Here is a 25,224-nt window from a genome sequence, read left to right on the forward strand (position 1 = left end):
GGAAGCATGAGTGGTCAGGTACTTTCAGGTCTCTCCAGAGATGTTCAATAGGGTTTAAGTCAGGGCTCTGGCTGGGCCACTCAAGGACGGAGAAGGCAAAAGTACACACATCCTTCACTCAAGTAGAAGTGCAGAACCTCATGTTTTAAAAGACTCTGGTTAAAGTTGAAGTTCTGACTGCACTTTTTTACTCAATTAAAAGAAGTTTGAGCTCTGACATGTACTTCAGTAAAAAGTGACCATTATTACTACCTGTTTTAGTGTCACACTGGTAACTGAACCTCACGTCATATTAATGTATTAAAACAAAACAAATTTCAGATCTTGTTCTCTAATGAATGTATCCAGTCTGAAGATCCACCATGTAGAACACAAGCAGAGAAAAGATGATGATGAGCATGTGATCAGGAATGTCTCTGTTCTCAGTCATGTTCTCATCACTGACTCCCTCTGTCTCATCCACATTAACCCCAGACTTCTTACTGCCTTCTGCCTGCTCATTGTGAGCTTCAGACACTAGTCTACGTCTGTGGTGTGTGAGAGACAGGAAGTGATCCATCAGTGGACTGAAAAAGCAGCGTAATGACAGGAAACAGGATGATGGACTGAAAACGGTGCATAATGAAAAGAAAAAGATTATCATGTCACCAAATAGATATAAACTAAAGTAATGAGCCTGTTTTTAAAAATATAAGAAATAGAAAGTACAAATATTTGTGTAAAAAATGTATTGATTGAAAGTAAAAAGTTCCAATAATAAATAGTGAAGTAAAAAACTGATACCAGAAGAATCTACTTAAATACAGTAACAAAGTATTTGTACTTCGTTACTTCCCACCTCTGCTCTAGAACATTCACAGAGTTGAGAACAGGTTTTTATTGAGGACATCTCTGTACTTTGCTCCATTCGGCTTTCCCTCAACCCTAATCAACACCCCCCACAGCATAATGCTGCCACCACCATGCTTCACTTTTGGGATTGTTTTGAGCGGTGCCTGGTTTCCTCCAGACCAGTGATGGTTGTCTGTCTGGAGCTTTATCCCATCTCCACAGAGGATCTCTGGTGCTCAGTCAGAGTGACAATTAGGTTCTTGGTCATCTCTTTTACCCATAGACTTCTCCCTTGATTGCTCAAGAGGGCAGCTCTTGGAAGAGTCCTGGTTGTGCCACACTATCTATGGGGTGAATAGTGTATTATACTGTATTTTACAATGTGATATACAATATAAAATAGCAATTTCGATTTATTTTACTTATTCATTCGTTTGTTTTTTTCGTATTTTTTATACACGGATGAAAATCTCATCATTGGTTCACCGTTTTACAGATTGAAAAGGAAAATCTACAAATAAATTTGCTTTATGTTTATTCACAGGTCATTTCGTTAAGTATAAATGTTGTCCAGTCGACCACATGGCATAGATACCACCATCTGATACACCACATGATACTGTTTGGCGAACCCAGTGTGCATTATTGCTCCAATGAACAGACCACATGAGATGACGGCAATCTGGATATGTTTCCTAATAATTGTGGCAACATGAGGCAGACGGCAACCTGTGCTCTGAGACGATATCAAGAGATGAGGTCTAGCTTCTTTCTACAAGCAGAATGATAAATCCTTTTACAGACAGTGTAGAGATTTTCGAGATGTCCGATGTAAGTCTGGAAGCTATCAAAGAGAAAAGAAAGAGGCTGTTCACATATACATTAGAGTAGAGTGATGTTCTTTCATCACATATTCTAGCTTGTAGTGGTGAAGTCTGAAACACTCGTACACCATAATGCTGCCTCCACCATGCTTCACTTTTGGGATTGCTATGCATCCCTAGGATCTTCAAGCTCAGTCAGAGTGACCATCAGGTTCTTGGTTACCACTCTTCCTCATGCCCTTCTCAATTGAAAACTCTTGTAAGTGTTTAGTGGGTCTAAAAGATTCCAAATGCACTGTATACCATATGCAGTTTGCAGTTGCAAATGATTCTTATTATGACCTGCCGTAACGCAGTACTGCGTAGTGGTTAGCGTGGTGACTGACCTGGCCTAAACATTTCCTTTAACCCTGGAGAAAAGTCAAAGCCCATGTTTAACTCGCTCAGATGGTGGCCTGTGTGGTCAGCAAAACCGAATCTGCTGCCCTATCCATTAATTACGGATATATTTAGAAACCATAATTAGCATAAGCATTGTTAGCACATGCCCTTTTATTCTTCTTGTAAAGACCTCTGCTGTCAGGAACAGAAAACTAGGACACAAAAAAAGGTGTCGTGTAAAATCAGAGCAGTGGACCTCGTGTGCTCAGACTGCGAAAAGCCAGAGCGTAATTAGATTTCCGGTTTAACGAGGAAGCGGCTAGTGCACCCACTCTGAGTTTTCAGCCGCGGTTTGGGCATGAACCAAATGAAATTAAAGCTGACAATGAGTTTGGCGCTGTTTACAAGTGGGTCGGCGATAGCGGAGGTCCGTGAAGGGCGGCGAAGGAAACGTGAGACGATACTCTGGTGGGGACTTTTTTTTTTTTTTTTTGCACTCTATATTTATTTCTATGTATTTTTCATTGCTGTTGGTTTAAGAGCGGTTTATAGACGCGCTAAGCTTCAGATCGCGCTTATGAAATCTCACGTGCTCAAGCCTGGTTCAGTGTTTATTGATTTGTGATTACGGTGTAATGTCATAAAGAGACTCGGTTACACGGTGGAAGGAAATTATGGAAAAAAGCATCAGGTTTGCTGATGCACACATTTCAACGGATATTAGAACTAAATAAATACTTATATAAATAAATCTCCTGAATGGATGCTGGTGAAGGATTTTTTGACAGAGACACTCTGAGGTTAAATAAAGTTATATTAGGGACATGGAAAAGTTTCCTCCAGGTATTAGAAGGAAAGTAGGTGTAGATCTATAACAGGATAACAAATCCTTTTTTTTTTTTTCTCAAATTGTTACCACAAGGTTGGAGGCACACAATGTCTTTGGATGATGTAGCATGATATTTTCCCCCTCACTTGAACTAGGAGACCCAAACCTTTTCCAGCATGGCAATGTCCTTGTGCACAAGCTCAATGAAGATCTGCTTTCCATGGAATGGAGTAGAAGATCTCATGCTATAGAGGTCTGACCCTCAACCCCATTAAACGTGAATAATTATGAACGCTGGCTGCACCCCAGGCCTCCTCACCTCACCTACATCAGTACCTGATTTTACTAACACCCTTTGTGGCTGAATGAATCTCCACAAAATCTAGTGGAACATCTTCCCAGAATCGTGTAGGTTATTATAAAAGCAAATGTGGAACAGGATGTTTAAAAAGTAGATATGATTAGGTATCCACAGACGTTTGTCCATATAGTCCATATAGTATCTAAACAAGCTTCTGGAGATTCTCCCCTGTGTACATCTAGCTCTTAAAAAAACTTTCAAATGTTTTTAATTTAACCTCTTTTCTTTTTACCCTGGAAACACACTTCATTTCTTTTAGTACTTTCTATAGTGTATGCGTATAATTTGGTGAAGAGAATCAACTTTTATACAGAATAAAGTTTAATCGAGATGGATTCGTGATTTTAGAAGCAAACTTTTTTTTTTTTTTTTTAGGCATGTAAGAGAGCAATATGAGATGTAGAATCATAAATATTTGATGAAGACTTTCATATCAGAGCACCATCAATTTCTGGAATCTGATTGGTTTCTATTAATAATGCTCTCTTTTTGATTCTTCATCATTTCTATAGTAACAGTTTCTGATGGAGACTTGAATGGCAGATGCTCATAATACAGAGATTTACAGAGATCTTTTTAAGCACGGAATCTCCAGTTTTCTAGTTTCTGTAAAGCTAAACCAAAGAAGGAAGTGAATGGTGATGATGACTGTTATAATGTAAGCGAGAAAAGGAAAGTACTTGTTATTCAATAGACGTTCCATAAGTTAATAAGGTGTAAAAAGCTGATTCACATCGGCATAAAAGTTAACGATGCGATGCATCATTGTGAAAGTGTCGGATACGAGTTGAAATTTGTACCGAGATGCATCATTTCGAACATATTTGGATCATAAAAAAAATATTTTACATATTTATGAGTAAATGCGCTTTACTTCTATTATTTAGAAAGTGATCAATAATTTGTGACCAATATTCGAAACGTAGATAGAATACAGATTAACATGGCAGAGGCAGAGCTGTAACTTCCTGCAGACACAACAGGAAAAAAAATCATGTTTTATTAAATTTTATTTATTTATTTATTTATTTATTTATTTTTTTTTTACTACGGTAGCTGCTTCATGTGCATCTTTAACTGATCAAATCATAGCCAATTGAATGTATTTCTCTGTGTGTATATAGAAAAGGAGGAAAAGAGGAAAAGTTTATGCTCAGGTACACAAAGATTTCTGGAAAATGTTCTAGCTTCGGAAGAGAATTTTGGGAATTTTGCTCTGGATTTAAGATTCGTTAGAAAAGTCTGAAATTGAGAAACACATTTTTTCATTGGTCTTGTGCCTCTCTTTTATTTTAAACAGCGTGTAGAAATATATCATTCCAGGTTTTAGCTATGCTGATGTTTTGTGTGTGTGTGTGTGTGTGTGTGTGTGTGTGTGTGTGTGTGTGTGTGTGTGTGTGTGAGAGTGTGAGTGTGTGTGTGTGTGTGTGTGTGTGTCTTTTTTATTACAGTTTCATAGCCTTGTTATGGGGTGTTTTACAGTGTATATATGAGTGTCATAAAGTTTTCTCTGGGAACAAGGGTTGTGTGTGTGTGTGTGTGTGTGTGTGTGTGTGTGTGTGTGTGTGTGTGTGTGTGTGTGTGTGTGTGTGTGTGTGTTGTTTACATCCTTCACTCCTCTAGTGAGATATTGCTGTCCTGAGCAGTTTTCTGCTCCTCCTCTGGCTTTGCTTCCATCTCCCCTATCATGGAGCTCAGAGGTGCTGTCACTGCCGTCCCTCGGTACTGGATCTCTCTCTCTTTCTCTCTTTCTCTTTCGCTTTCTCTTTCTCTCGGCTGGGCAAATTGAATAAATCACAAAAAAAGATCTGCATGGCTGAGTTTTCCCACTTCCTTGCTTGTCATCCGCTTCTCCTCGGAGCTAGTGTGAGAGGAAGAGATGATGAGCGAGATTCAGAGAGAGAGAGAGAGATAGAGAGAGGTGAGGATTCTAAGGATCTGGAGTCCTCTGGCTCTGGCGTCTCTCCTCCCTGCAGAATTACACCACCAGGAAAATGAAAGATGGCGTCCCTAGTGGCGATGATCCACTGCCTGAGTCTCTGCCTCCTCTCTTTAACACTTGTCTCATTTGCATTTTTTTAACACTTTCACGTTTTGTCGAACTCTTCATTGAAAAGCCTCGTGAAATAAATCACCACCTTTTCATCCTATAAACCCGCATAAAGAGGGAAAAAAATACCCACAATGCTCTGAGCATTATGGAGTCTAATTTCTCCCTCTGTGTTTCCTAATCAGAGTGCCGACTTCAAAGTGAAAAAAACTCAAATTACTCCCAAGAAGCGAACAGGATGAATTTGTATTTGTTTACATGCTTTTTTGTGTGTGAAACATTTTATTTATTAATCTCACATGGCCTCATCACCAGCGCTTTTTGTTCCATTGTGATTGTACGCTCGGAGCGAACGCTGCTAATTAAGATCGCGTGAACGTTTCCGCGATGAAAGGATCGTCTTTTCTGGGTTCAGCACGTGCACTATCAATAATGAGCAATTTTTTTTATAAAATTTAAAAATGAGGTAACTTGATATTAAAGTCAAATAATAATAATAATAATAATAATAATAATAATAATAATAATAATAATAATAATAATAATAAAAGTAAAATATTTTCAATGTTTTTTTTTTCTTTATTGCAACTAAACTAAAACAAAAATTTAATATTGATGATCATATTCTTCAGAACTTCGATCTGCCGAGTGCCTGATAGTCTGTCTGGACGTCTATCTGTATGTGTGTCTGAGCGTCTGTCTGAGTGTGAATTAGGGTCATATGTTAGCTACGGTCAGAGCAGAAAAGAGAATTGAAGTAAAAAACCGTCAGTCTGCTCCGGAGGAAATAATTTTGTCATCCAAAGTGTCACCTGAACATTTCACATTACTGCCAAGTCCCTTGACGGCTTTCTTGTAATTGCTTTCAGAATTGCAGTGTTTTTCGCCACTCGATGGCCTTTATAGACCAAATCAAACCGAGACGTGGGAAAGCAGGCGTGAAATAATGACAAAACCGAGCCTGAGGGTGTGTCAGAGGGGACAGTGGGGTGAATCTCGGGGAAAACAAACCGGAACGGGTTCCACACCGAGCGTCACCCATGTGCCCCTGAGTCAAAAGAGGGTCAGGTTCTGACCTGGAACTGATATTTAACTTCCTGAGATCATGACAGAGTTTCACCTCGCTTTCTACTGATGTACCTGACTGACGGCAAAGCAGCTACAAATCACATCTTTATGTCACTGCTCTCATTTAAATATGTGATCGCTTCCATAGTAACCACTGATTACAGGAGTAAATCTTTCTGCAAACATTTAATTTCTTTTTTGTGTTTTTTTGGAAAACAAAATTATTACACATATTTAATATTATTAAAATAACAACAATACTACTACTACTACTACTACTAATAATAATAATAATAATAATAATAATAATAATAATAATAATGACGATGATGATAAATCTTGTATGTTTTTGCTTAAAAAAATACAAATAAATAAGACACAAATGCCTTCGCTATTCAAACTAGTGCATTATTCTTATTCTTCTTCTTCTTCTTCTTCTTCTTCTTATTATTATTATTATTATTATTATTATTATTATTATTATTATTTATTAAGACATAAAATAATAATAAAAGAAAAAAAGAAAAGAAAAAAAAAAGTTTCTTATTACCATTAAAACTTTTTTATTTAATAACAATAATAATAATAATAATAATAATAATAATAATCATCATCATCATCATCATCATCATCATCATAATAATAATAATAAATAACTTTTCTTTTCATTATTTCTTTTTTTAAGTTATTGCTTAATAGCAAAATATCTTTTGTCTTAATGTCTTAGAAAGGTTTATATTTCAGAAGAAAAGATACACCATTTAATGGATTGTATCGTTTTCTAAAAAAAAAAAAAAAAAAAAGAAAAGAAAAACAGCATGAAGTGGTAAAAAGGAAACAGAATGTGGCCTTTTCTGAGGCAGAATGCTAGCTTAGTGGTGCACTTTGGCTAGGCGTCTTGTCGGGTATTGATGGCTCTAAATCCGCTATAAAGGCCAGCCACTAAACCTTTTGTGCGCTAAAGCATTGTCTCGGAGTCCGCCTAGCGACTTATTAATCTCGTTCATTTTCTATAAAAGGTCCCTTTGGAAATGTTACAGTAGTGTGTGATGTGCTACGTCTCAGCGATCGCACCCTTTCTTCCTCTTTCTCTCCACAGCACACACTCGCTGTCCATTCGCCACTAATCTGCTCCTCTTTACATACTCTCCATGTTTATTTTCTTTATTTTAGATGTGTTTAGAAGGCGCAGTCTGGAGACCGGTGAAGGTTTCGTGAAAATGGATCGCGTGCTTCCAGAGTAATTTTTAACCAATCACGCTAATGGAGTGAGTTTACCGAGTTGAATGAAGAGTCAAAGGAATAAATGCAACGTTCATCCGCATGACCTTTTAGGAAATGTGCTAAATTCATCTCTGTTCATTTTAGTCTTCAGCTCAGATTCTGCCCTTCGAGGAGAAGAAAGAAAAAGATTAGCATTTATACAAGTAGCACTGATGGAGAAATAATGAGTGTGATTAAAAACCTGGCACAAATCACCGTGGATCTGCTTTATGAATATTTTCGGTTTGCTTTTTAAACATCCCATCCCACATTTACGCCCAACCTCCACTCTTCTGGGAAGATGTTCCACAAGATTTCGTGCAGATTTGTGATCATTCAACCCACAAGTGTGTTAGTAAAGTCAGGTACTGATGTAGGTGAGAAGGTGAGGAGGTTCCTAGGGTGCAGTCAGCATTCACATAGGGTTGGAGCTCTATAGCAGGAGATCTTTCACTCAATCATATGTATCTTCATAGAGCTGGCTTTGTGCACAGGAGCAGGTTTTGGGTCTCCTAGTTTTCAGAGTGAAGGAAAAACTTCATGCTCCTCCATCTGAAGACATCTTGTACAATCGTGTGCCTTCCAGTTCGGGGAAGAACCACATATGGATGGAAAATCAAGTGTCCCAATACTCTTGTCCGCATAATATTTGAGGGACAGAAAATGAGAAGGAGAATTTGATATTTCAGTGTAATTACTACAGTAATAGTGTTTTTTTTTTCTTCTTTCTTCTCTGAATAAATGACGGTAATTCTTTAAGGTAATACAGTAGCAGCTAAAATTTTGAGACCCAATTAAACATCAATCCTGATGCCTGAGACAGTGGAGACTTGAAATCTAGCTTGCACATTAGCAGTTAGCTAGCTTACTGAATTAGCATCATCAGGATTCGGTACATGGGAGGTCAGAGGTTTAGGCTCTGAGTTACTAATCAGAAGGTCTGGGGTTCAAGCTTCGGTATCGCCAAAGTGGCCTTCTTGGGGCCCTTGAGAAAGGCCCTTAACTCTCTTTATTTCTACAACCAATACATCTCTATTAATGAGATTTTTTTTTTGTGGTGCTGTTGAAATTCTCGATTATAAAACATGAAACGTTCACTATTTAGGGATTCATTCTAAACCATCATGTTGCTCCCACCACCATGCTTCACTTTGGGAAATAAGAAAATACGATCCTAAAGAAAAGCCACAATGGATCACAATGGAGCCACAGTTCCTTCATTTTAATGTAACTTCCTCTTACCTGAGCTCTTATGAGCCATAAAAGTGTGAGATGATGCTGAATGAAACAAAGATAAGAGAGAGATGGAGAGGACATGGCCACTATTTCAGAGTGCAAGAGGAACAGAGGAACATATCATCATCCAGACCCTTTATAGCTCCTGGGAGAGCTCGTCCCCTCACATCTCTCACTTTAATTGAACTCGTGATGCATGGCCAACCTCAGGGAGCAGCGCCGTGGTCTGCTAATGGAGGCGGCAGATAAATAGTTGGTCTCCAGGTTTTTTTTTTTTTCCGATTCGACTCGCCGAGACAATGGGAAAAAAGGGAGGGTTATTTATATATTTTAAGGCTCTCTGGTGGCACAAATGGGGCAGAACGTGTACAGGTGGGTCAGGAGAACTCCCATGAGGCTTTGAATTTCAGCACGATAGAAAAGCAACACCGTCTGCGTCTTCATGGCCCTCGCACACGCGAAGGTTCTCGCGTCTCACTGTTATTACCTGATATTGACCCAGTTATTAAACTGCAATGAGAAATGAGATGGTCGTTCTCAGACCTCGTCTTAATTTCTGAACAGATGCTCATTTTTATTTGAACAAAAATGTAAATTTGTCTCTTTTTTTTTGGAAATATTTTAAATGTAATGCTCAGACGCCATATAAAGATGAGTCGATCGCACCATTTCTGTTTGTTTTTTAATGTTACATGAAATCCGTGTAAATGCTGCCTCTATTCAGGGCAGAGCTCGGAATCATCAGAATGTATATACCTGGCGCCCGAATTCCCCGTATTAGCTAGGCAGATGCTTGTTTGTGTGCGTGTGCGTGTTTGTGTGTGTGTGTATAAATATATTTATATAATGTGTGTGTATATATAATCAAAGGTTATCCTTTTATTGTTTTTAAGAGACACAAACATGTTCCTGTTGTTTCTTTGCAACAGTTTTTATTTTGCCCAAACAAATCTATAAATGTCCGGATGTTCAACTTCATTTTCATTAAAAAATCCTCCATTAGAAGTTTTACACGCTCTCAGTATCCAGACAGTTCGTTTCTCCGAACATTCAGCTGTAGTACTTTGATGTGTCTCTTTTAAAACTCGCCAAAGATGTTCTTCACTAGTATTTTTTTTCTTTCTTGTGATTCAGTTCATCCCAGAGCAGTTCAATAGTATTTAGGTGCGGTGACTGGGCAGGTGGTTCCATCATAGACATCACTACTGACTGTTTGCTCTGTAAAGAACGCTTACAGAACTCAGACATGTTTCTCGCTTCGGCTCATCGTCTTGTTGTACGGTAAAGTCGGATCCAATGAGCCGCAGTCCAGACAGAATCACATTGTGTTGAATTATGAAATTGGAGCCATGTTGGTTTAGGATTCCTTTCACTTCACAAAGTGTTGGGGTTTCCGAAACAAATTTGCATGGTATCATGAAACAGTGCTTTTATTAATGAAGGTTGTTACATAAGAAATCTGCTTTAAATTCTTTAAATAAAAGAAAAATGAAGAACATGACCATTAGAAAACTCTGCACATAACTGATGATATTTCATGTAGAAATTTTAACCTGCATCACACTTCAAAATCGCTAAATGAGGTCAGATTATAAGTAATGAAGTTAACAGCATACAGTAATGTCTGGACTTTAAATCCAGATTATCCAGATGTTCTATGTGATTCTTCGATCAGTTTAGATGTCATTGGGTTAAAGATTTGTGAGAGATTTTGCAGAACTCTAACTTACTCTGTGTGTGTGTGTGTGTGTGTGTGTGTGTGTGTGTGTGTGTGTGTGTGTGTGTGTGTGTGTGTGTTGTGCTGTTCTGTTTCGCAGTCATCGACTCCCAGCACGAGTCCGTGGAAGCTTTAGTGCAGAGAATCAAGGATAGTTTCCGTACCAATGCCACCATGGAGATCACGCATTTCCAAAATGCAACACACAGCTCGTCCACCAGCCGCAAACGAGGACCGATTCAAAACAGAGGTAAACACACACACACACACACACACACACACACACACACACACACACACACACACATCATGGAACTGAATGTTCAGAAATTTCCAGCCGATCTGTTCGATGTCTTTTATTTTTTGCTCTTGTTAGGCGAATGCTGTGACTAATTAACACATCTACAATGTTTTTTGTTTATATTGTTACTATTAGGGTCAGGGTCAGGGTTAGGATCAGGGTTTATGGTACTTTTGTTACTATTAGGGTTAGGGTTATGGTTTATGGTACTATTGTTACTGTTTATGTGTTTATGTTACTATATAGTCTCAAAGAATCGAGGTTTTATGTGAAAGAAAGCAGCTGTGGATTCTGATAATGTATGGCATACTTATGTCTAATTCAAACCTGGACATAAGACTCAGCAAGGAGGCGTGGCCTAAATATTGAAGTTGGAATTGTAATGTATTGTGGGGAAAAATATTGTTTTGATGATTGTTTAAAAAAATCTATATAAATTACATTAATTAAACTCACCTTTGTTTATTTTTTTTAATTAATTTTTATTAATCAATCCCTAAAAAGCATAAAGAGACAAACGGATTACTTTTGCATTATAGGTTTGGCTTGGATTCTAGACAGACATATAAGCAAACACACACACACACACACACACACACACACACACACACACACACACAGACACAGACACAGAAAGCAAGAAATAAATAACATTTAGTGTACAGTAAAGTGTAAAGTGTACTTTTATCCACTACAGCACTATTCTGGATTCTGATTGGTCAGAAAGATTTGATTTATTTCCTCTAACAGCGGATAGATAGATAGATAGATAGATAGATAGATAGATAGATAGATAGATAGATAGATAGATAGATAGATAGATAGATAGATAGATAGATAGATAGATAGATATTTTTTTTCTATTATATATTCTGTATTATTTATACCAAACAATCTGTATATTGTATAAAATATATATAACTTGCGGAATCATAAGACCTGCTGGAGATTTCTCTGTGAGACGAAAATCGGTTCAATCATATAAACGTGATAAAACTAACAATCCCACCGTTCTTCTGTGAAATGACACGAGAAAAATCCATCCATGCTGTTCTCAGTTTCAGTTCATTCCTCCTCACCGTGTCGGAGAAAGAGTTCGAGCATGTGCCCCTTTTCCACACTCTGCTTCTAATAAACTTTTTTTTTGGAGGCCTTTAATTACCGTCCCTGGAAAAGAAAAAAAAAAACAAAAACTAAAATGCAACATCAGCACTAAAGCGTCTTGGGGTCTATCGAGGACAACAAGGAGCTAATGGGACGAGTCTGGTTGTGCAGCCGGAACTCAATTAAATGCGGCGACTGTACGAGGTTCAGCGAGTCCTTACAAGGAGATTAGGCAATCGGAAGAAGGGGAAAAAAACAGGAAGACGAATGGGGAGTGCGATTGTAGCTGAGATGATTGTAGGGGTGCTGGGCTCTGGGAAGTTTTTAATTTTGTCTTGCTTGACTCAGCATTTTTACGCTGATGATCGCAATGCTTTTCCATCCCTCTGTGAAGAGAGAGAGAGAGAGAGAGAGAGAGAGAGAGAGAGAGAGAGAGAGAGAGTAGCCTTGTCCTAGACTCTCTAATGAAATGCTAAAACACTCTTTTATTCCTAAAAATATCTCTCTCACACTGTGTTTTGATGATGTTGAGCAGGGATTGGTTAAAACAAGATTAGACTAAAGTTTTGGGACACCTGACTATTCCAGAAAGATGCGGTTCCTTCTCAAATTGTTACCACAAATTTGAAGGTACACAAAAAAAAAAAAAAAAAAGAAAGAGTACAGCACCTAGGGACACGTTGTTTTGGATTTTTATTTTGACCATGTCAGCAATGCTAAGTTTAGTCCTCATTAGCGCTTATAGCAGCTGTAGCAAGTCCTGAGAATGACAGAAGATCAAACATTACACACTTTAACCCTGTACGAGCACTGACCCTGTAGACTCCTTCCATTTATGTGCAATTACTTGTAATAGGAAATGACATCATAGATATTTTTTCTAAAAAGGACTAGCTTTTTATCTGTTTATTGATTGACTTTTAGCATCAATAAAGTCTTTCTTGTTGGATTTTCATTTTCATTCTGCTGCCAAACATCACATTTTTATTTTGTTTTTTATTCCCTGCCCTCTGGTGAACATCGTTATTAAAATAAGCTCAGAAATACTTGGCCCTTGTGCCATGTGAACAGGGGTCAGGGACATGCTAAATGATGCCAAGCCCACCAAATATTTCTAAGCGTGGTCAGAAAGAAAGACCTGCAGTGAGGCGTCAGTTGGACCAAATAGAAAACAAAAGTATCCTAATGAATAAGGAAATGCCTTCAGTATACTGTATAACAGTGCCTGTTTGTCTGTTTGTTGCCTGTGGATGTCAATCATTCTACTGCCAATCCAGCATCACTGTTCAACTGTGCCGTATGACCCCCACGTATGACCTCGCCATATGGCTGCTCCGTATGTCCCTGTTGTATGTCTCTATCATAAGACCCCTCTGTATGACCCCTCTGTATGACCCCTCTGTATGACCCTGCTGTATGACCCCTTTGTATGAACCCTCTGTATGACCCCTCTGTATGACCCCTCTGAATGACCCTGCTGTATGACCCCTTTGTATGACCTCTCTGTATGACCCCAACATAAGACCTTGCTGTATGATCCCTCTTTATGTCCCTGCTGTATGATTTCCATGTAGGGCTCCATTGGATGACCCTCCTGTGGACTCGCTGTATGATTTTGCTGTATGACCTCAACGAGTGACCCCGCTATAACCCCTTTGCATGTCCCCGATTTATAACTCCTCTGTATGACTGTGCTGTATAACCCCACTTTATGACTCCGCTGTATGACCCTGCCGTATGACTCCACTGTATGTCTCCGCTGTATAACCCTGCCATATGACCCCACCGTATGACCTCGCCACATGTCTCTGCTGTATGACCCCACTGTATAACCCTGCCATATGAAGAGTGAGTGTGCTGCCTCTGTGTATCATAAGGGTTAAGCAATGATGATGAGCTGATGAGGAGATTGAGGCTGAACCATGTGGAGTGCTGCTGAGTACTGTGTGTGTGTGTGTGTGTGTGTGTGTGTGTGTGTGTGTGTGTGTGTGTGTGTGTGTGTGTGAGACAGTGATTAGCTATGCTGATGTGACCTGCACTGTGGTGAGGACAGGAAGGAACGCTGACCACCATCTGGGAGAGTGACGATGCCTGGCACCTTCAACTCTTTAATTATTCAAAGCTTTCCTGATGGACATGGTGTGTGTGTGTGTGTGTGTGTGTGTGTGTGTGTGTGTGTGTGTGTGTGTGTGTGTGTGTGTGTGTGGATACAGGGCAAAAGACTGACTGAGTAAAGAGAAAGATCGAGAGAGACCAACAGAGAAAGAGAGAGAGAGAAGAAAAAGACAGAGATTAAAAGGAAAGTAAAAAGAGAATGGGACAGAGAGAAAGACATACTGAGAGAGGAGGAGTTCTAGTCAAAGAGAGAGTAAGGAATGGAGAAAGAGAGAATGAAAGAGAGTCAATGCAGAAAGAGTGACTGAGAGAGACATAGATTAAAGAGGTGGGCAGAGAGATTGAAGAGAGGAAAAGAGAGGAAAATAACAAAGAAAGATAGAGAATGAGACAGAAATACAGAAATACTAATAGAGATAGAATAGGAGACAGAGAGAGAGAGATAGAGAGAGAGAGGGGAAGAAAGAATGAAAGGGGACAGGGCAGAAAGATTGACTGAGAGAGTGATGGAGAAAAAAGAAGAAAAATACAAATAAATTGAGGAGATGGACAGATAGTTTGAAGAGAAGAAAAGAGAGTGAAAGAGTAAGACAAAAACACACATACAGATAGTAATAGAATGGAAGACAAAGATAGAGAGAGATGGTGGCAGTAAGGAAGAGAGAATGAGAGAATGAAAGAGAGACAGTCAGGAAGACTGACAGAGAGAAAGAGACGGAAAGAGGCAAATAAAAAGACAGACAGATATTGAAGGGATGGACAGAGAGATTAAGGAGGTCCAAGAACACGTTTTTACCACCACCATGCTTCACTGTGGGGGAGGTGTATTAAAAATACTGAGCATTCATGATGTTTTACGTTCATGATTCTCATAATCCTCCCTTCTGACGTCTCCATCGTTACCTTCTCCACCCAGATTGTGAAAGGAAACATCTGGACTTGACGTTAGACATTTGCTGCCTTCACCTCGTTGGTCCTTGTATAAATGTCACAATATGATATATTTCCTACTGTATGATTGTCTGAGTGCAGGAATGAAGCAGGTTTTTCTTTTTTTTTTTTTTCATTACACCTGCTGCACAAATGAACTCGCACCAGCCTGAAACTAAATGGCTGGTTCGCTAATAAGATTCCTGCCGTGCAGCGTCTATTACAGCCGAGCATGAGATTAGGGCCCGGCTGAAACATTTGTTTATATGGCATTCTTTATTTCACCACCTGCTGGCTTTATTTTTTCCGTAATGTGCTTTTGCACTGCGGAACACTTTTCTGTTTTATAAAGGCTGTAAGAATCTAATTGTTCGCATCGGTTTCAGTGTTTATGTGCTGATAAAGAAGGTGTGGTCACTGCATGAGCAGACATAAAGGAGGAGGAATAGTTGATAGATCTGCATTTTCAGTGAATAGTATTTCTAGTTCTATTAAAAGATTAAATAAAGGCACAAGAATGACATCCCTGTAACACTGTAGGAGGTGTGGCCTCTGTTCCTGTCAGTAACTGTTTAGGAGGTGTGGCCTCTGTTTCTATCAGTAACAGTGTAGGAGGTGTGGCCTCTGTTCCTGTCAGTAACTGTTTAGGAGGTGTGGCCTCTGTTTCTATCAGTAACAGTGTAGGAGGTGTGGCCTCTGTTCCTGTCAGTAACAGTGTAGGAGGTGTGGCCTCTGTTTCTGTCAGTTACAGTGTAGGAGGTGTGGTCACTGTTTCTGTCAGTAACAGTGTAGGAGGTGTGGCCTCTGTTCCTGTCAGTAACAGTGTAGGAGGTGTGGCCTCTGTTTCTGTCAGTTACAGTGTAGGAGGTGTGGTCACTGTTTCTGTCAGTAACAGTGTAGGAGGTGTGGCCTCTGTTCCTGTCAGTAACAGTGTAGGAGGTGTGGCCTCTGTTCCTGTCAGTAACAGTGTAGGAGGTGTGGCCTCTGTTTCTGTCAGTTACAGTGTAGGAGGTGTGGTCTCTGTTTCTTTCAGTAACAGTGTAGGAGGTGTGGTCTCTGTTCCTGTCAGTAACAGTTTAGGAGGTGTAGCCTCTGTTCCTGTCAGTAACAGTGTAGGAAGTGTGGCCTCTGTTCCTGTCAGTAACAGTGTAGGAGGTGTGGCCTCTGTTCCTGTCAGTAACAGTGTAGGAGGTGTGGCCTCTCTGGCTGTCAGTATTCAACAAATGAGGTGTGGGATTCCAAGTCTGAAGCTAAAAATAGCCACTGTGCAAAAGCCAGTTTTTCTTTCGCTGTCAGAGAGAGTAACTTTGACAGCAATAGCAGGCAGGCATCTGTGTCTTCATTACCACACACACACACACACACACACACACACACACACACACACACACACACACACACAAAGCATAAAGAGTGCAGAGTCAGGCGCAGCGTAACAGAACAGTGCCTCGAGCTCACAGTTCAGACGCGATGGAGTTGTCCTGACAGGCTGTTGTCATTTCCTGGTTGTAATAAATGCTCCATGCAGTCATCACTCACACGTTTACCACAGCGCCATGAATGACATGGCCGCTCGCAAATTAGCCAGTGTGGCGAGGCCATTAATATGCTCGTTACGCTAAACGAGCGATTAATCAGGAACTAAAATGTGTGTGTGTGTGTGTGTGTGTTTAAAAGAGTGTGAAGGAATGTCACAATGCCAGGGATCAGGCCACACACTTGACTCAATGAACTCAATGGTTAAAACGTTGGACTTTGGATCTGAAGGTCTTGAGTTCAAATCCCAGCCACACCAAGCTGCCACTCTTGGGACCCTGAGCAAGGCCCTTGACCCTTTGTACTCCAGAGGCACTGTATCCTCTCTGACCCCACCTTCCTAACGTCAACGTGATAAAAAAAGAAATAATTTCTGGTTTCTCTGGTTGTATGTACACGTGACTAGTATGAAGCACCTTACAGAAACAGAGGCCCCATCGTAGTCACCGAAGTCCAAGCGAAATGTGGGTTTGTTATATCTTAAATTAATTACATTTTCAGCACAAGATGATTTATTTATCTCGACCAGTGGGATACTAATTTATCGCAGCTTGTCACGCTCAGTCTGGCAACCTTTTTAGAAATGCAGCAGTTGTCCAAATTATCCACACGGTGTGAATTTATTCCTTCGAGGTTTCTTGAAAATGGACTAAATCTCTACTAATATGTTCGATGTGAAATTGGATGATTGCGAGAGAGCTTCACTTCACTCGTCAGTCTCGGACCCGTGTCTTTCTGCCGATTAACATACAACGTTGTTATCCGTTTTATGACATCGACTCCAAAGGTTGTTGATGCTCTGGGATGAATATAAAGGATATATATATATATATATATATATATATATATATATAATTTATTTATTTTTTTAATGATTGCTAGTCTTCTCATATTTATCTGCAGGGGCAAATGAAAGCTCTGGAGTTGGCAGCGGATTCCTGATGGACGTGCTCGTCAGGGTTCTGACAGCATCTCGATACGCCTCGGCTTTTTGTGCACGCATGCTCATTCAGACGCCCTGACAGCGATCGATTTTGGCGCTTTTCTGCGAATTGTGTTTTACTGTTTCATCGGGTAATGCTAGAGGTCAGCAAGTGTCATTCATGTGTTACGCACACACACACACACACACACACACACACACACACACACACACACACACACACACACACAAACGTGTTATTTATACATCAGTACCCAGAGCACAACTCTTATAAGGCACCTCTAATGGTTGTACAGTGGCTTGCATAAATACCCAAACCTCTTCCAGCATGACAACGCCCCTGTGCACAAAGCCAGCTCCATGAAGGTCTGCTTTAATTAGGCTAAATGGAAGATCTCCTGCTATAACCACCACCAATAATCACCAAAAAACACCAGCTCCTCATTTCACATCGTCTACCAGCATCTGCTCTAAAGATTTCAGAATTTTGGGTCGTGTGAATCTTTCTAATCGTGTCTTCATGAGGAACAGATGGCAACCGATTACAGTGTGAGAAGGAGGTGATGGAGTCGAGGCCACGAGTGTTTGCGTTTTTTACACAAGCAGACACGTTACGGTATTAGCGCTGAGGCTTATCTGAGCTCTAACTGTCTACACCAGGTGTGTGTCTGGGTTCATGAGTGTTAAGTAGCTTGAGATTGGTGAGAAAGGACTGTTACAGGAGAACCGGAGGATACTGTTAATAAAATCTAGATGTATTCAAAGATTGAGAAAATTGTTGCACATTTAGTTCATGGTTCTGATGTTGCCAGATTGATCTTTTTTCTACTGCCCTTAAACAGAAAACACTTAAGCATCCAACAAATCTAAGGACAATATAGATTTAAAAATGATGGATATAATTATATTAATCTATGGAGAAGGCAAAGGATTCAAACCAATATCAGCTAGTTGTCTTATGTCACAAATACATTAAGGTTGAAAAGGGAAACCAAAAATCTGAGGGTAACTCTAAACATGAAGCTACCGCCACCATGCTTCAAAACTCAAGCCAGTTTTATAAGATTTTTTTGAATGTAGTATTATGTAATTTTCCTTCCACGTTGAGACTTCAACCTGTTTCAGCATGATAATGCAAACCCTGTGCACAAGACCAGCTCCTTGAAGATACACTTTATACGGGTTGAAGTTAAAGATCTCCTGCTATAGAGCTCTGACCCTCAGCCCTATCGATCACCTTTGGGATGAGTTTATTGGAGCTTATTGGAAGGCTCATCAGGGCTTCAGTTGTCTACACTGTGTATCTGGATACGAATTACGAAATACCACGGCTTGTGTCCACATGAATTGTTCTATAAAATAGCACTCGATTCAGCACTCATTAGTGTCTTAATCGCACAGTGAATTTGAAAGTGTGTAACACCGTATTAGTGCTATAGTGTATCTAATTTTTTTAATTAGGTGACTCCCATGTCCGATTAGAAACGTAGCATCATGCTAGCTGGTCCAATCTTAGCCGAAGAAATCTGCAAATTATTCATTTCAGTGTGCACATTTGGACGGACTCTTGCTTCAGACGAAAAATAGGAAAAATAAAACCTGCCAGCTTTGGATTAATATCAGAGTTGGTGGTTAAGAGAGCGAGATTTTTTTCCCCCTCAGGATCAAGAGCACGGTGTGTTTGATCTGCCGCTAGCTTCTGGTTACTTAGCAGTCAAGTCTCGGTCTCGAGAGCACAATTTGCAAATCAAGCTGGATCTGGGTCTGTGTCGGGAGCGGCTGCTATGCACACACACACACACACACACACACACACACACACACACACACACACACACACACACACACACACACACATATATATATATATATATATATATATATATATATATATATATATATATATATATACACACACACACACACACACACACACACACTTAGTCACACACACTTAGTCACACTTACACACACTGGTGAGAAAGGGTAGAGTGAGGGCATGGTGTGAGAAACCTGGAAGAAGCAGAGCTGTTTAAATGAAGATCCCAAGAGCTACTTCACTGAGACAGAAGAGATTAGACAAGAGCTACTGTTGTCTTAGGAGCACCATTTAGTGTGCACTCAAAAAACTGGCATAAACCTACACACACACACACACACACACACACACACACACACACACACACACACACGTGCGCCATCTGCTCTCCTTTTTTACACCTACCCTTTTTTTTTTTTAAGTCCATAAATGACATTGCTACAATTATCCCAGAAACCTCTATAGAATTCATAGGATTACATAAGACATCCGTAAGCTGTACATAACATCCTTCATAAGCCATATTTGTTAACATTCATCCTAGAACATAGTCAGCATGTGGAAACGTTTGTAAACACCTAACCATAATATTGGTAGCTTGAGATAGTCACAGTTATGATTCATCTTATGAAGGGTTTATAAAAGTGTTTTGTAAATCTTATATATATATATATATATATATATATATATATATATATATATATATATATATATATATATATATATATATATATATATAGTTTATGTGAGCCCTATGTAGCTCTATAAACATCTCCTTTATATAAAGTGTTAATTTACATAACAGTTAATAGTTATGTATGCATTATGTAGCTGTTATATAGATCCAAAAACATAAAGTAGCCAAAACCAGTTTATTTATTCTATGAAGGGTTTATGCAAGTTCTATGTGGGTTCTACACCACTCTTATATAGGTGGTATTTCTAAATAGGCAAAAAATAAATATCTTTTTGTATGAAGTGTTTATGAAGGTGTCATATAGTTGAATAAACACTACCTTTAAGTACATGTTACTACAATAGTACACTAGCTCTATGAATGTTTATGTAGTTGGTATGTAGTTTTATAACCATTCTATTTATATAAGGTATAAAATCAACAATAACAATTTCTATTTATTTTATGAAGTGTTCATGTAGATGCTATGCAGTTGTATGAACCCCATGAGTTAATGAAGATGTTATGTAGTTCTGCACCATGCTTAAGTGACCCGTTACATTACATTAAAATAACCAATGACAGTTTATAGTTGCTCTATGAACACTGCTCTAAATTGACATTAAAATAGATAATAGCAGTTTATATTTATCTATGTCGTTCTATGTCCTATGTCGTTCTATGAACACTACTCTTATATAAGGTATTTCTTTACATGAACGCTACCATTAAGCATGGTGTTATAGATGAACCTTAAAACATCTTCAACTCATTTAAATACCATTTTATTTTATTTAAAAGAAAATATTATAGTCTTGATTTGTGGAAATGCAAATTCCTAGGAATTTTATGGTCTTCCGGCATGTTCTAAAGCTTACTGTGGCTTTGTGAAACTCAACATGCACTCAACCCAATGTCTCTTTTACATAATCTTCCACTGCTGTGTGATTTACACGCTTTGATCAGGAGATGAAGATTCCTAATCAGCCAGGCGGGAAATCAATTTTGGTGCATGAGTCGCTTCTCTTTCTCTATTTGAAATCTCTCTCTCACACACACACACACACACACACACACACACACACACACATCTCCCCTTTTTTTCTGTTGCTTTGTCTTTCTAAACTCGTGCAGCAAAATCCTCACAGGGTTTGCGTAGCTGTTTACCAATATCTTATTCATTTTCTTGGCTGCAGGTATGCTTATTCCCAGGACCAGTGGCCTACTTCCCCACCGGCTGTGTAGCTGGACATGTAAAATTAGCTGTGCAGTGAATATCTGAGACTAACAGGCATCAGAGGTGAAGGTTTCAGCATTCAGAAGTTTCGCTTGTAAACAAAAAAAAAAAAAAAACAGATGCAGGTTTGGATTCCTAATAAAAAAGGACAGTGTGACAAAGACAATCTCCATGAGAACAGAACATGGTTCTACTCCAGTCTTTTCATTTTCACGAGCAGATCTCAAAGCCCATAGGTTTGCTGAATGCAAGTTTTCAGTCGTTATCTATCCAGTGCAGGTTTGTGTTGTTTCTCTCTGATTCTTCGCTGACACTTTGGGAATGATTGCAAGGTGAGAGTGTGTGAACATCTCCAAATGTAAACACGGACGTTTTGAAATCTACACAAGACACAAGTCATGAGTAAGTCGAAATAATATCATTTTTTTTAGATGCTTTAAACATAAAAAAATCAATGTTTAATATGGTATAATAGAATAATACTGAATGCTAAACAATACAAATAATAGTTGGAATAATTTCGAAGGCATCATTTCATTTGAAATTCAATCTCAATATTTGATTTTAATTTTTGCACATTATTTATTAAAATAAGTCCATGACTGATATTGCACAAATAAAAAAATTTAGTGTATTGGAATTCAAATGTGAGGTGACAATGGGTGCCAAAACTTTTACAACTTTTATAACTATACAGAAAAAAAATAAAAAAGAGTAGGTAGAAGGAGGTGCATTTGCCTAAGTAGGAAAGTGAAACTGCAGGTAATTGTGGGGGGGTCAAAACTTTTGTTCATGGTTGTAAGTGGCAGGCGGGACACAGTGGCAGTTTTGTGTCACGGTTGTCTGTTGTGGGGACGTGGCTTCTAGAGCATGGTGTCCTTCTGAGGCGTCTTGTGCTAATCGTATGAGAAGGATATTGTGTGTTTAGTATTCCACACACTCACAATTAAACACTTAAAGCCTTTATATAGCCTGAGGGGGTATGTAGGGGGATTGTGTTGGGGTTGGGGGGGATTATGTTGGGCGGTTGGGGGAGTTGGAGGGTTGAGAACGAAATTAAAATTTCCTTTTAGCTAATGGATGAAGATGGGCAGGAGCGGTGTGGGATTTGAAAGCTGGAGCTGAGTGCATTATGAAGCGCTTAGAGAGCTTGATGTCTCCCGCTGTGTAAAAATGGATCTCGGCGCCACCTACTCTTATCGGAGGGGTACAAGAGGCACTTAAGCTGCTGTTTCTCGAGCATTTAGCACGTCGCAAAATGTTTTAGCAGCGCATTGAGAAACATCGACTCCATGCTCAATGCTCTACTTGTTCGCTATTAGATTGCTAAGTGGTTTTGATAAAAATAGAACTTAATGTGTGCTTTCGTAAAGTAGCGCTCAAATTCACTTCAGGGGAGTTTTCGATGAGAAAGATTTTGTTGGACCTTTAAGAACTCGAAGATGTGACGTTTAATGTTAGGTTTCATTTTATTGTAGTAGAAATGGAGAAATGAAGTGTCACCCCTGATTTGTATGCTTTGTATACTTAACAATGCGGTGTGCAGGACAAACGTGTAATCTTTTCAGAACATTTTATCACTGGTTCTTTACAGCGAGTCAGATCATCTGTCTCCCATTATTTGACTCAAATCTCCAGCTCTCCAGTGATTCAGATCATTTCTCTTGGCTCATTTGACTCAAATTACAAACTCTTGTTACAGTGAGTCAGATCATCTGACTCGGCTCATTTGATTCACATCTCCAGCTCTTTACCGTGAATCAGATCATCTGACTCGGTTTATTTGACTCACATCTTCAGCCCTTTACTGTGAATCAGATCATCTGATTCAGCTCATTTGACTCACATCTTCAGCTCTTTACTGTGAATCAGATCATCTAACTCAGCTCATTTGACTCACATCTTCAGCTCTTTACTGTGAATCAGATCATCTGACTCAGCTCATTCGACTCAGGTCTCTTTTTTTTTTTTTTTTTATTTATTTTTTACAGCGAGTCAGACCATTTAATCAAATCTCAAATCTCCAGCTTTCATTTGACTCGGATTATTTGACTCAGCTCACTTGCACTCTTCACTGAGTCAAATCCTTCACCTCAGATTATTTGACTCTGTTCTGCTATTTGATGCTGTTTTTCAGTGAATTTCTTTCAGTTTGCTTTTTAAAGAACTTTCTGGTTTCTGGTTCCTTTCAGTCAGCAAAGATTACTAAAATACACCATTCCCCCTCCACCTCACCTCCCCCCGCTTCCCAAAAATGTACTTGGAGTTAGATTTGAATCTGATATCGTTTGAACACATTTCTGGCATTAAGCGTCTTATCTGAGCTTGCATTGTGCAGCGTAGTTGCTAAGCTCAATACAAAAGTATTGTGTATCCATAATGCCTTTAACTGAGCACCTGGTTCGTACTCTTGCTGCAAAATGTATTTGGTAGCAGCTGTTGAGCCTGATATCAAAATCCTGAGCTGAATCACAAAGTCAATCAACAACAGTTGTGTACTTTTTAATCCACTGACTATAGATTTCAGGTTGAAAAGCTCATTCTGTTGCAGTGGGAAAAAAAGAAAAAGAATCAGAATCTCTGGTATAGTTGGAGCGTCTGATATCTGATACATCTGATACATAAAATACTCTTTTCTGGCTCCGAGCTTCAGAATCCTAGAGGCCAGAACCTGTTCGGCCTCTAATCTTTTCAGCATTCAAATGTTTTTATTTATTTATTTATTTTTTAATTACCAAGTGTATGCACTGTACTGTGTGTATATACAGTGTCTCATAAAAGAGAGTACACTCACATTTAATTCATAATTCTTGTAGATCTTCAATGGACAATACAATAGAAATGAAACTTGGATATATTTTAGAGGACAATGAGCAGCTTGTATACCAGTACAGAGTCACTGTCCTCTAAAATCTTGTATCTTGTATTAAAATTTGATGCTTTGAGTTCAATTCTCTCATACTGACCACTGGATGTTCAACATGGACCTCATGGTAAAGTCTCTCTGAGGATTTGAGAATTAGAATTGTTGATCTCCACAAAGATGCAGAGGCGATAAGAAGATCGGTAACACCTTGAAACTGAGGTACATTACAGTGGTCAGGGTCATACAGAGGATTTCCGAGACAGGTTCCACTCGGAACAGACCTCACAAGGGTCCATCAGAGAAGTCGAATCCTTGTGCTGTGCATCAGGTGCAGAAGCTGCTTCATAAAGCACCTGAGTGCTGCAGCTTTGCTTTAGAGGTTGCAGAAGCAGAAGGTCAACTCGTCAGTGCTCAGACCGTACGCTGCACACTGTTGGTTTGCACGACCGTCGTCCCAGAAGGAGCCTCTTCTGAAGCTGCTCACAAGAAAACCTGCAAACAGTTTGCTGAAGAACGACCTGTCCAAGAGTATAAATTACTGGAACCATGTCCTGTGGTCTGATTAGACGATGAAGATAAACTTGTGTGGCTCAGATGATGTCCAGCATGTGTGGCGACGCCCTGGTGAGGAGAACCAAGAAAATTGTGTCTTGCCCACAGTCAAGCATGGTGGTGGTATCATCATGGTCTGAGGCTGCATGAGTGCTGCTGGTACTGCAAAGCTGCGGTTTACTGAGGGAAACGTGGATTTCAATATGCACTTTTGACAATCTGAAGCAGAACATGACACCCTCCCTTCAGAAAATGGGTCGAACGACAGGTTTTCAACATGATATCGACCCCAACAATATGCCAATGTTGAGTTATTTTCAGAGGACAGTAAATCTGTACTCACTTTCATGAGATACTGTGTTTATTTAAAGCTAGCACCTCACATGCTCACATTGCACTGCACATTTTACCAATATGAGTTTAAGTGTTTTAGAGGACAGTTTCCTGGGTGTTGAAGTCCAGGTTCTTGGTGCTCTGACGGCAGCAGCTCAAAAAAAAGATCAGCCCGGTGTAGAGTTTGTGAACAGTGTGCAGAGGAGCATCAATCATCATCTCACTGTCCTTGTAACTGCATGTATAATTTAA

The 25,224-nt window shown here is 39.3% G+C and overlaps 1 protein-coding gene across 2 annotated transcripts in view; it reads left to right on the forward strand.

Moving 5' to 3' along the window:
- LOC124379039 (astrotactin-2-like) overlaps window positions 1-25,224 on the forward strand; it is a 362,618-nt gene that overhangs the window by 153,498 nt on the left and 183,896 nt on the right. For both annotated transcript variants that reach the window (XM_046839046.1, XM_046839047.1), the window contains exon 4: window positions 10,661-10,810. In XM_046839046.1, the coding sequence (XP_046695002.1) occupies window positions 10,661-10,810 (150 nt within the window). The remainder of the gene's footprint in view (window positions 1-10,660; window positions 10,811-25,224) is intronic.

Source organism: Silurus meridionalis, chromosome 25 (genome assembly GCF_014805685.1).
Source record: "Silurus meridionalis isolate SWU-2019-XX chromosome 25, ASM1480568v1, whole genome shotgun sequence".
Taxonomy (NCBI): Eukaryota; Metazoa; Chordata; class Actinopteri; order Siluriformes; family Siluridae; genus Silurus; species Silurus meridionalis.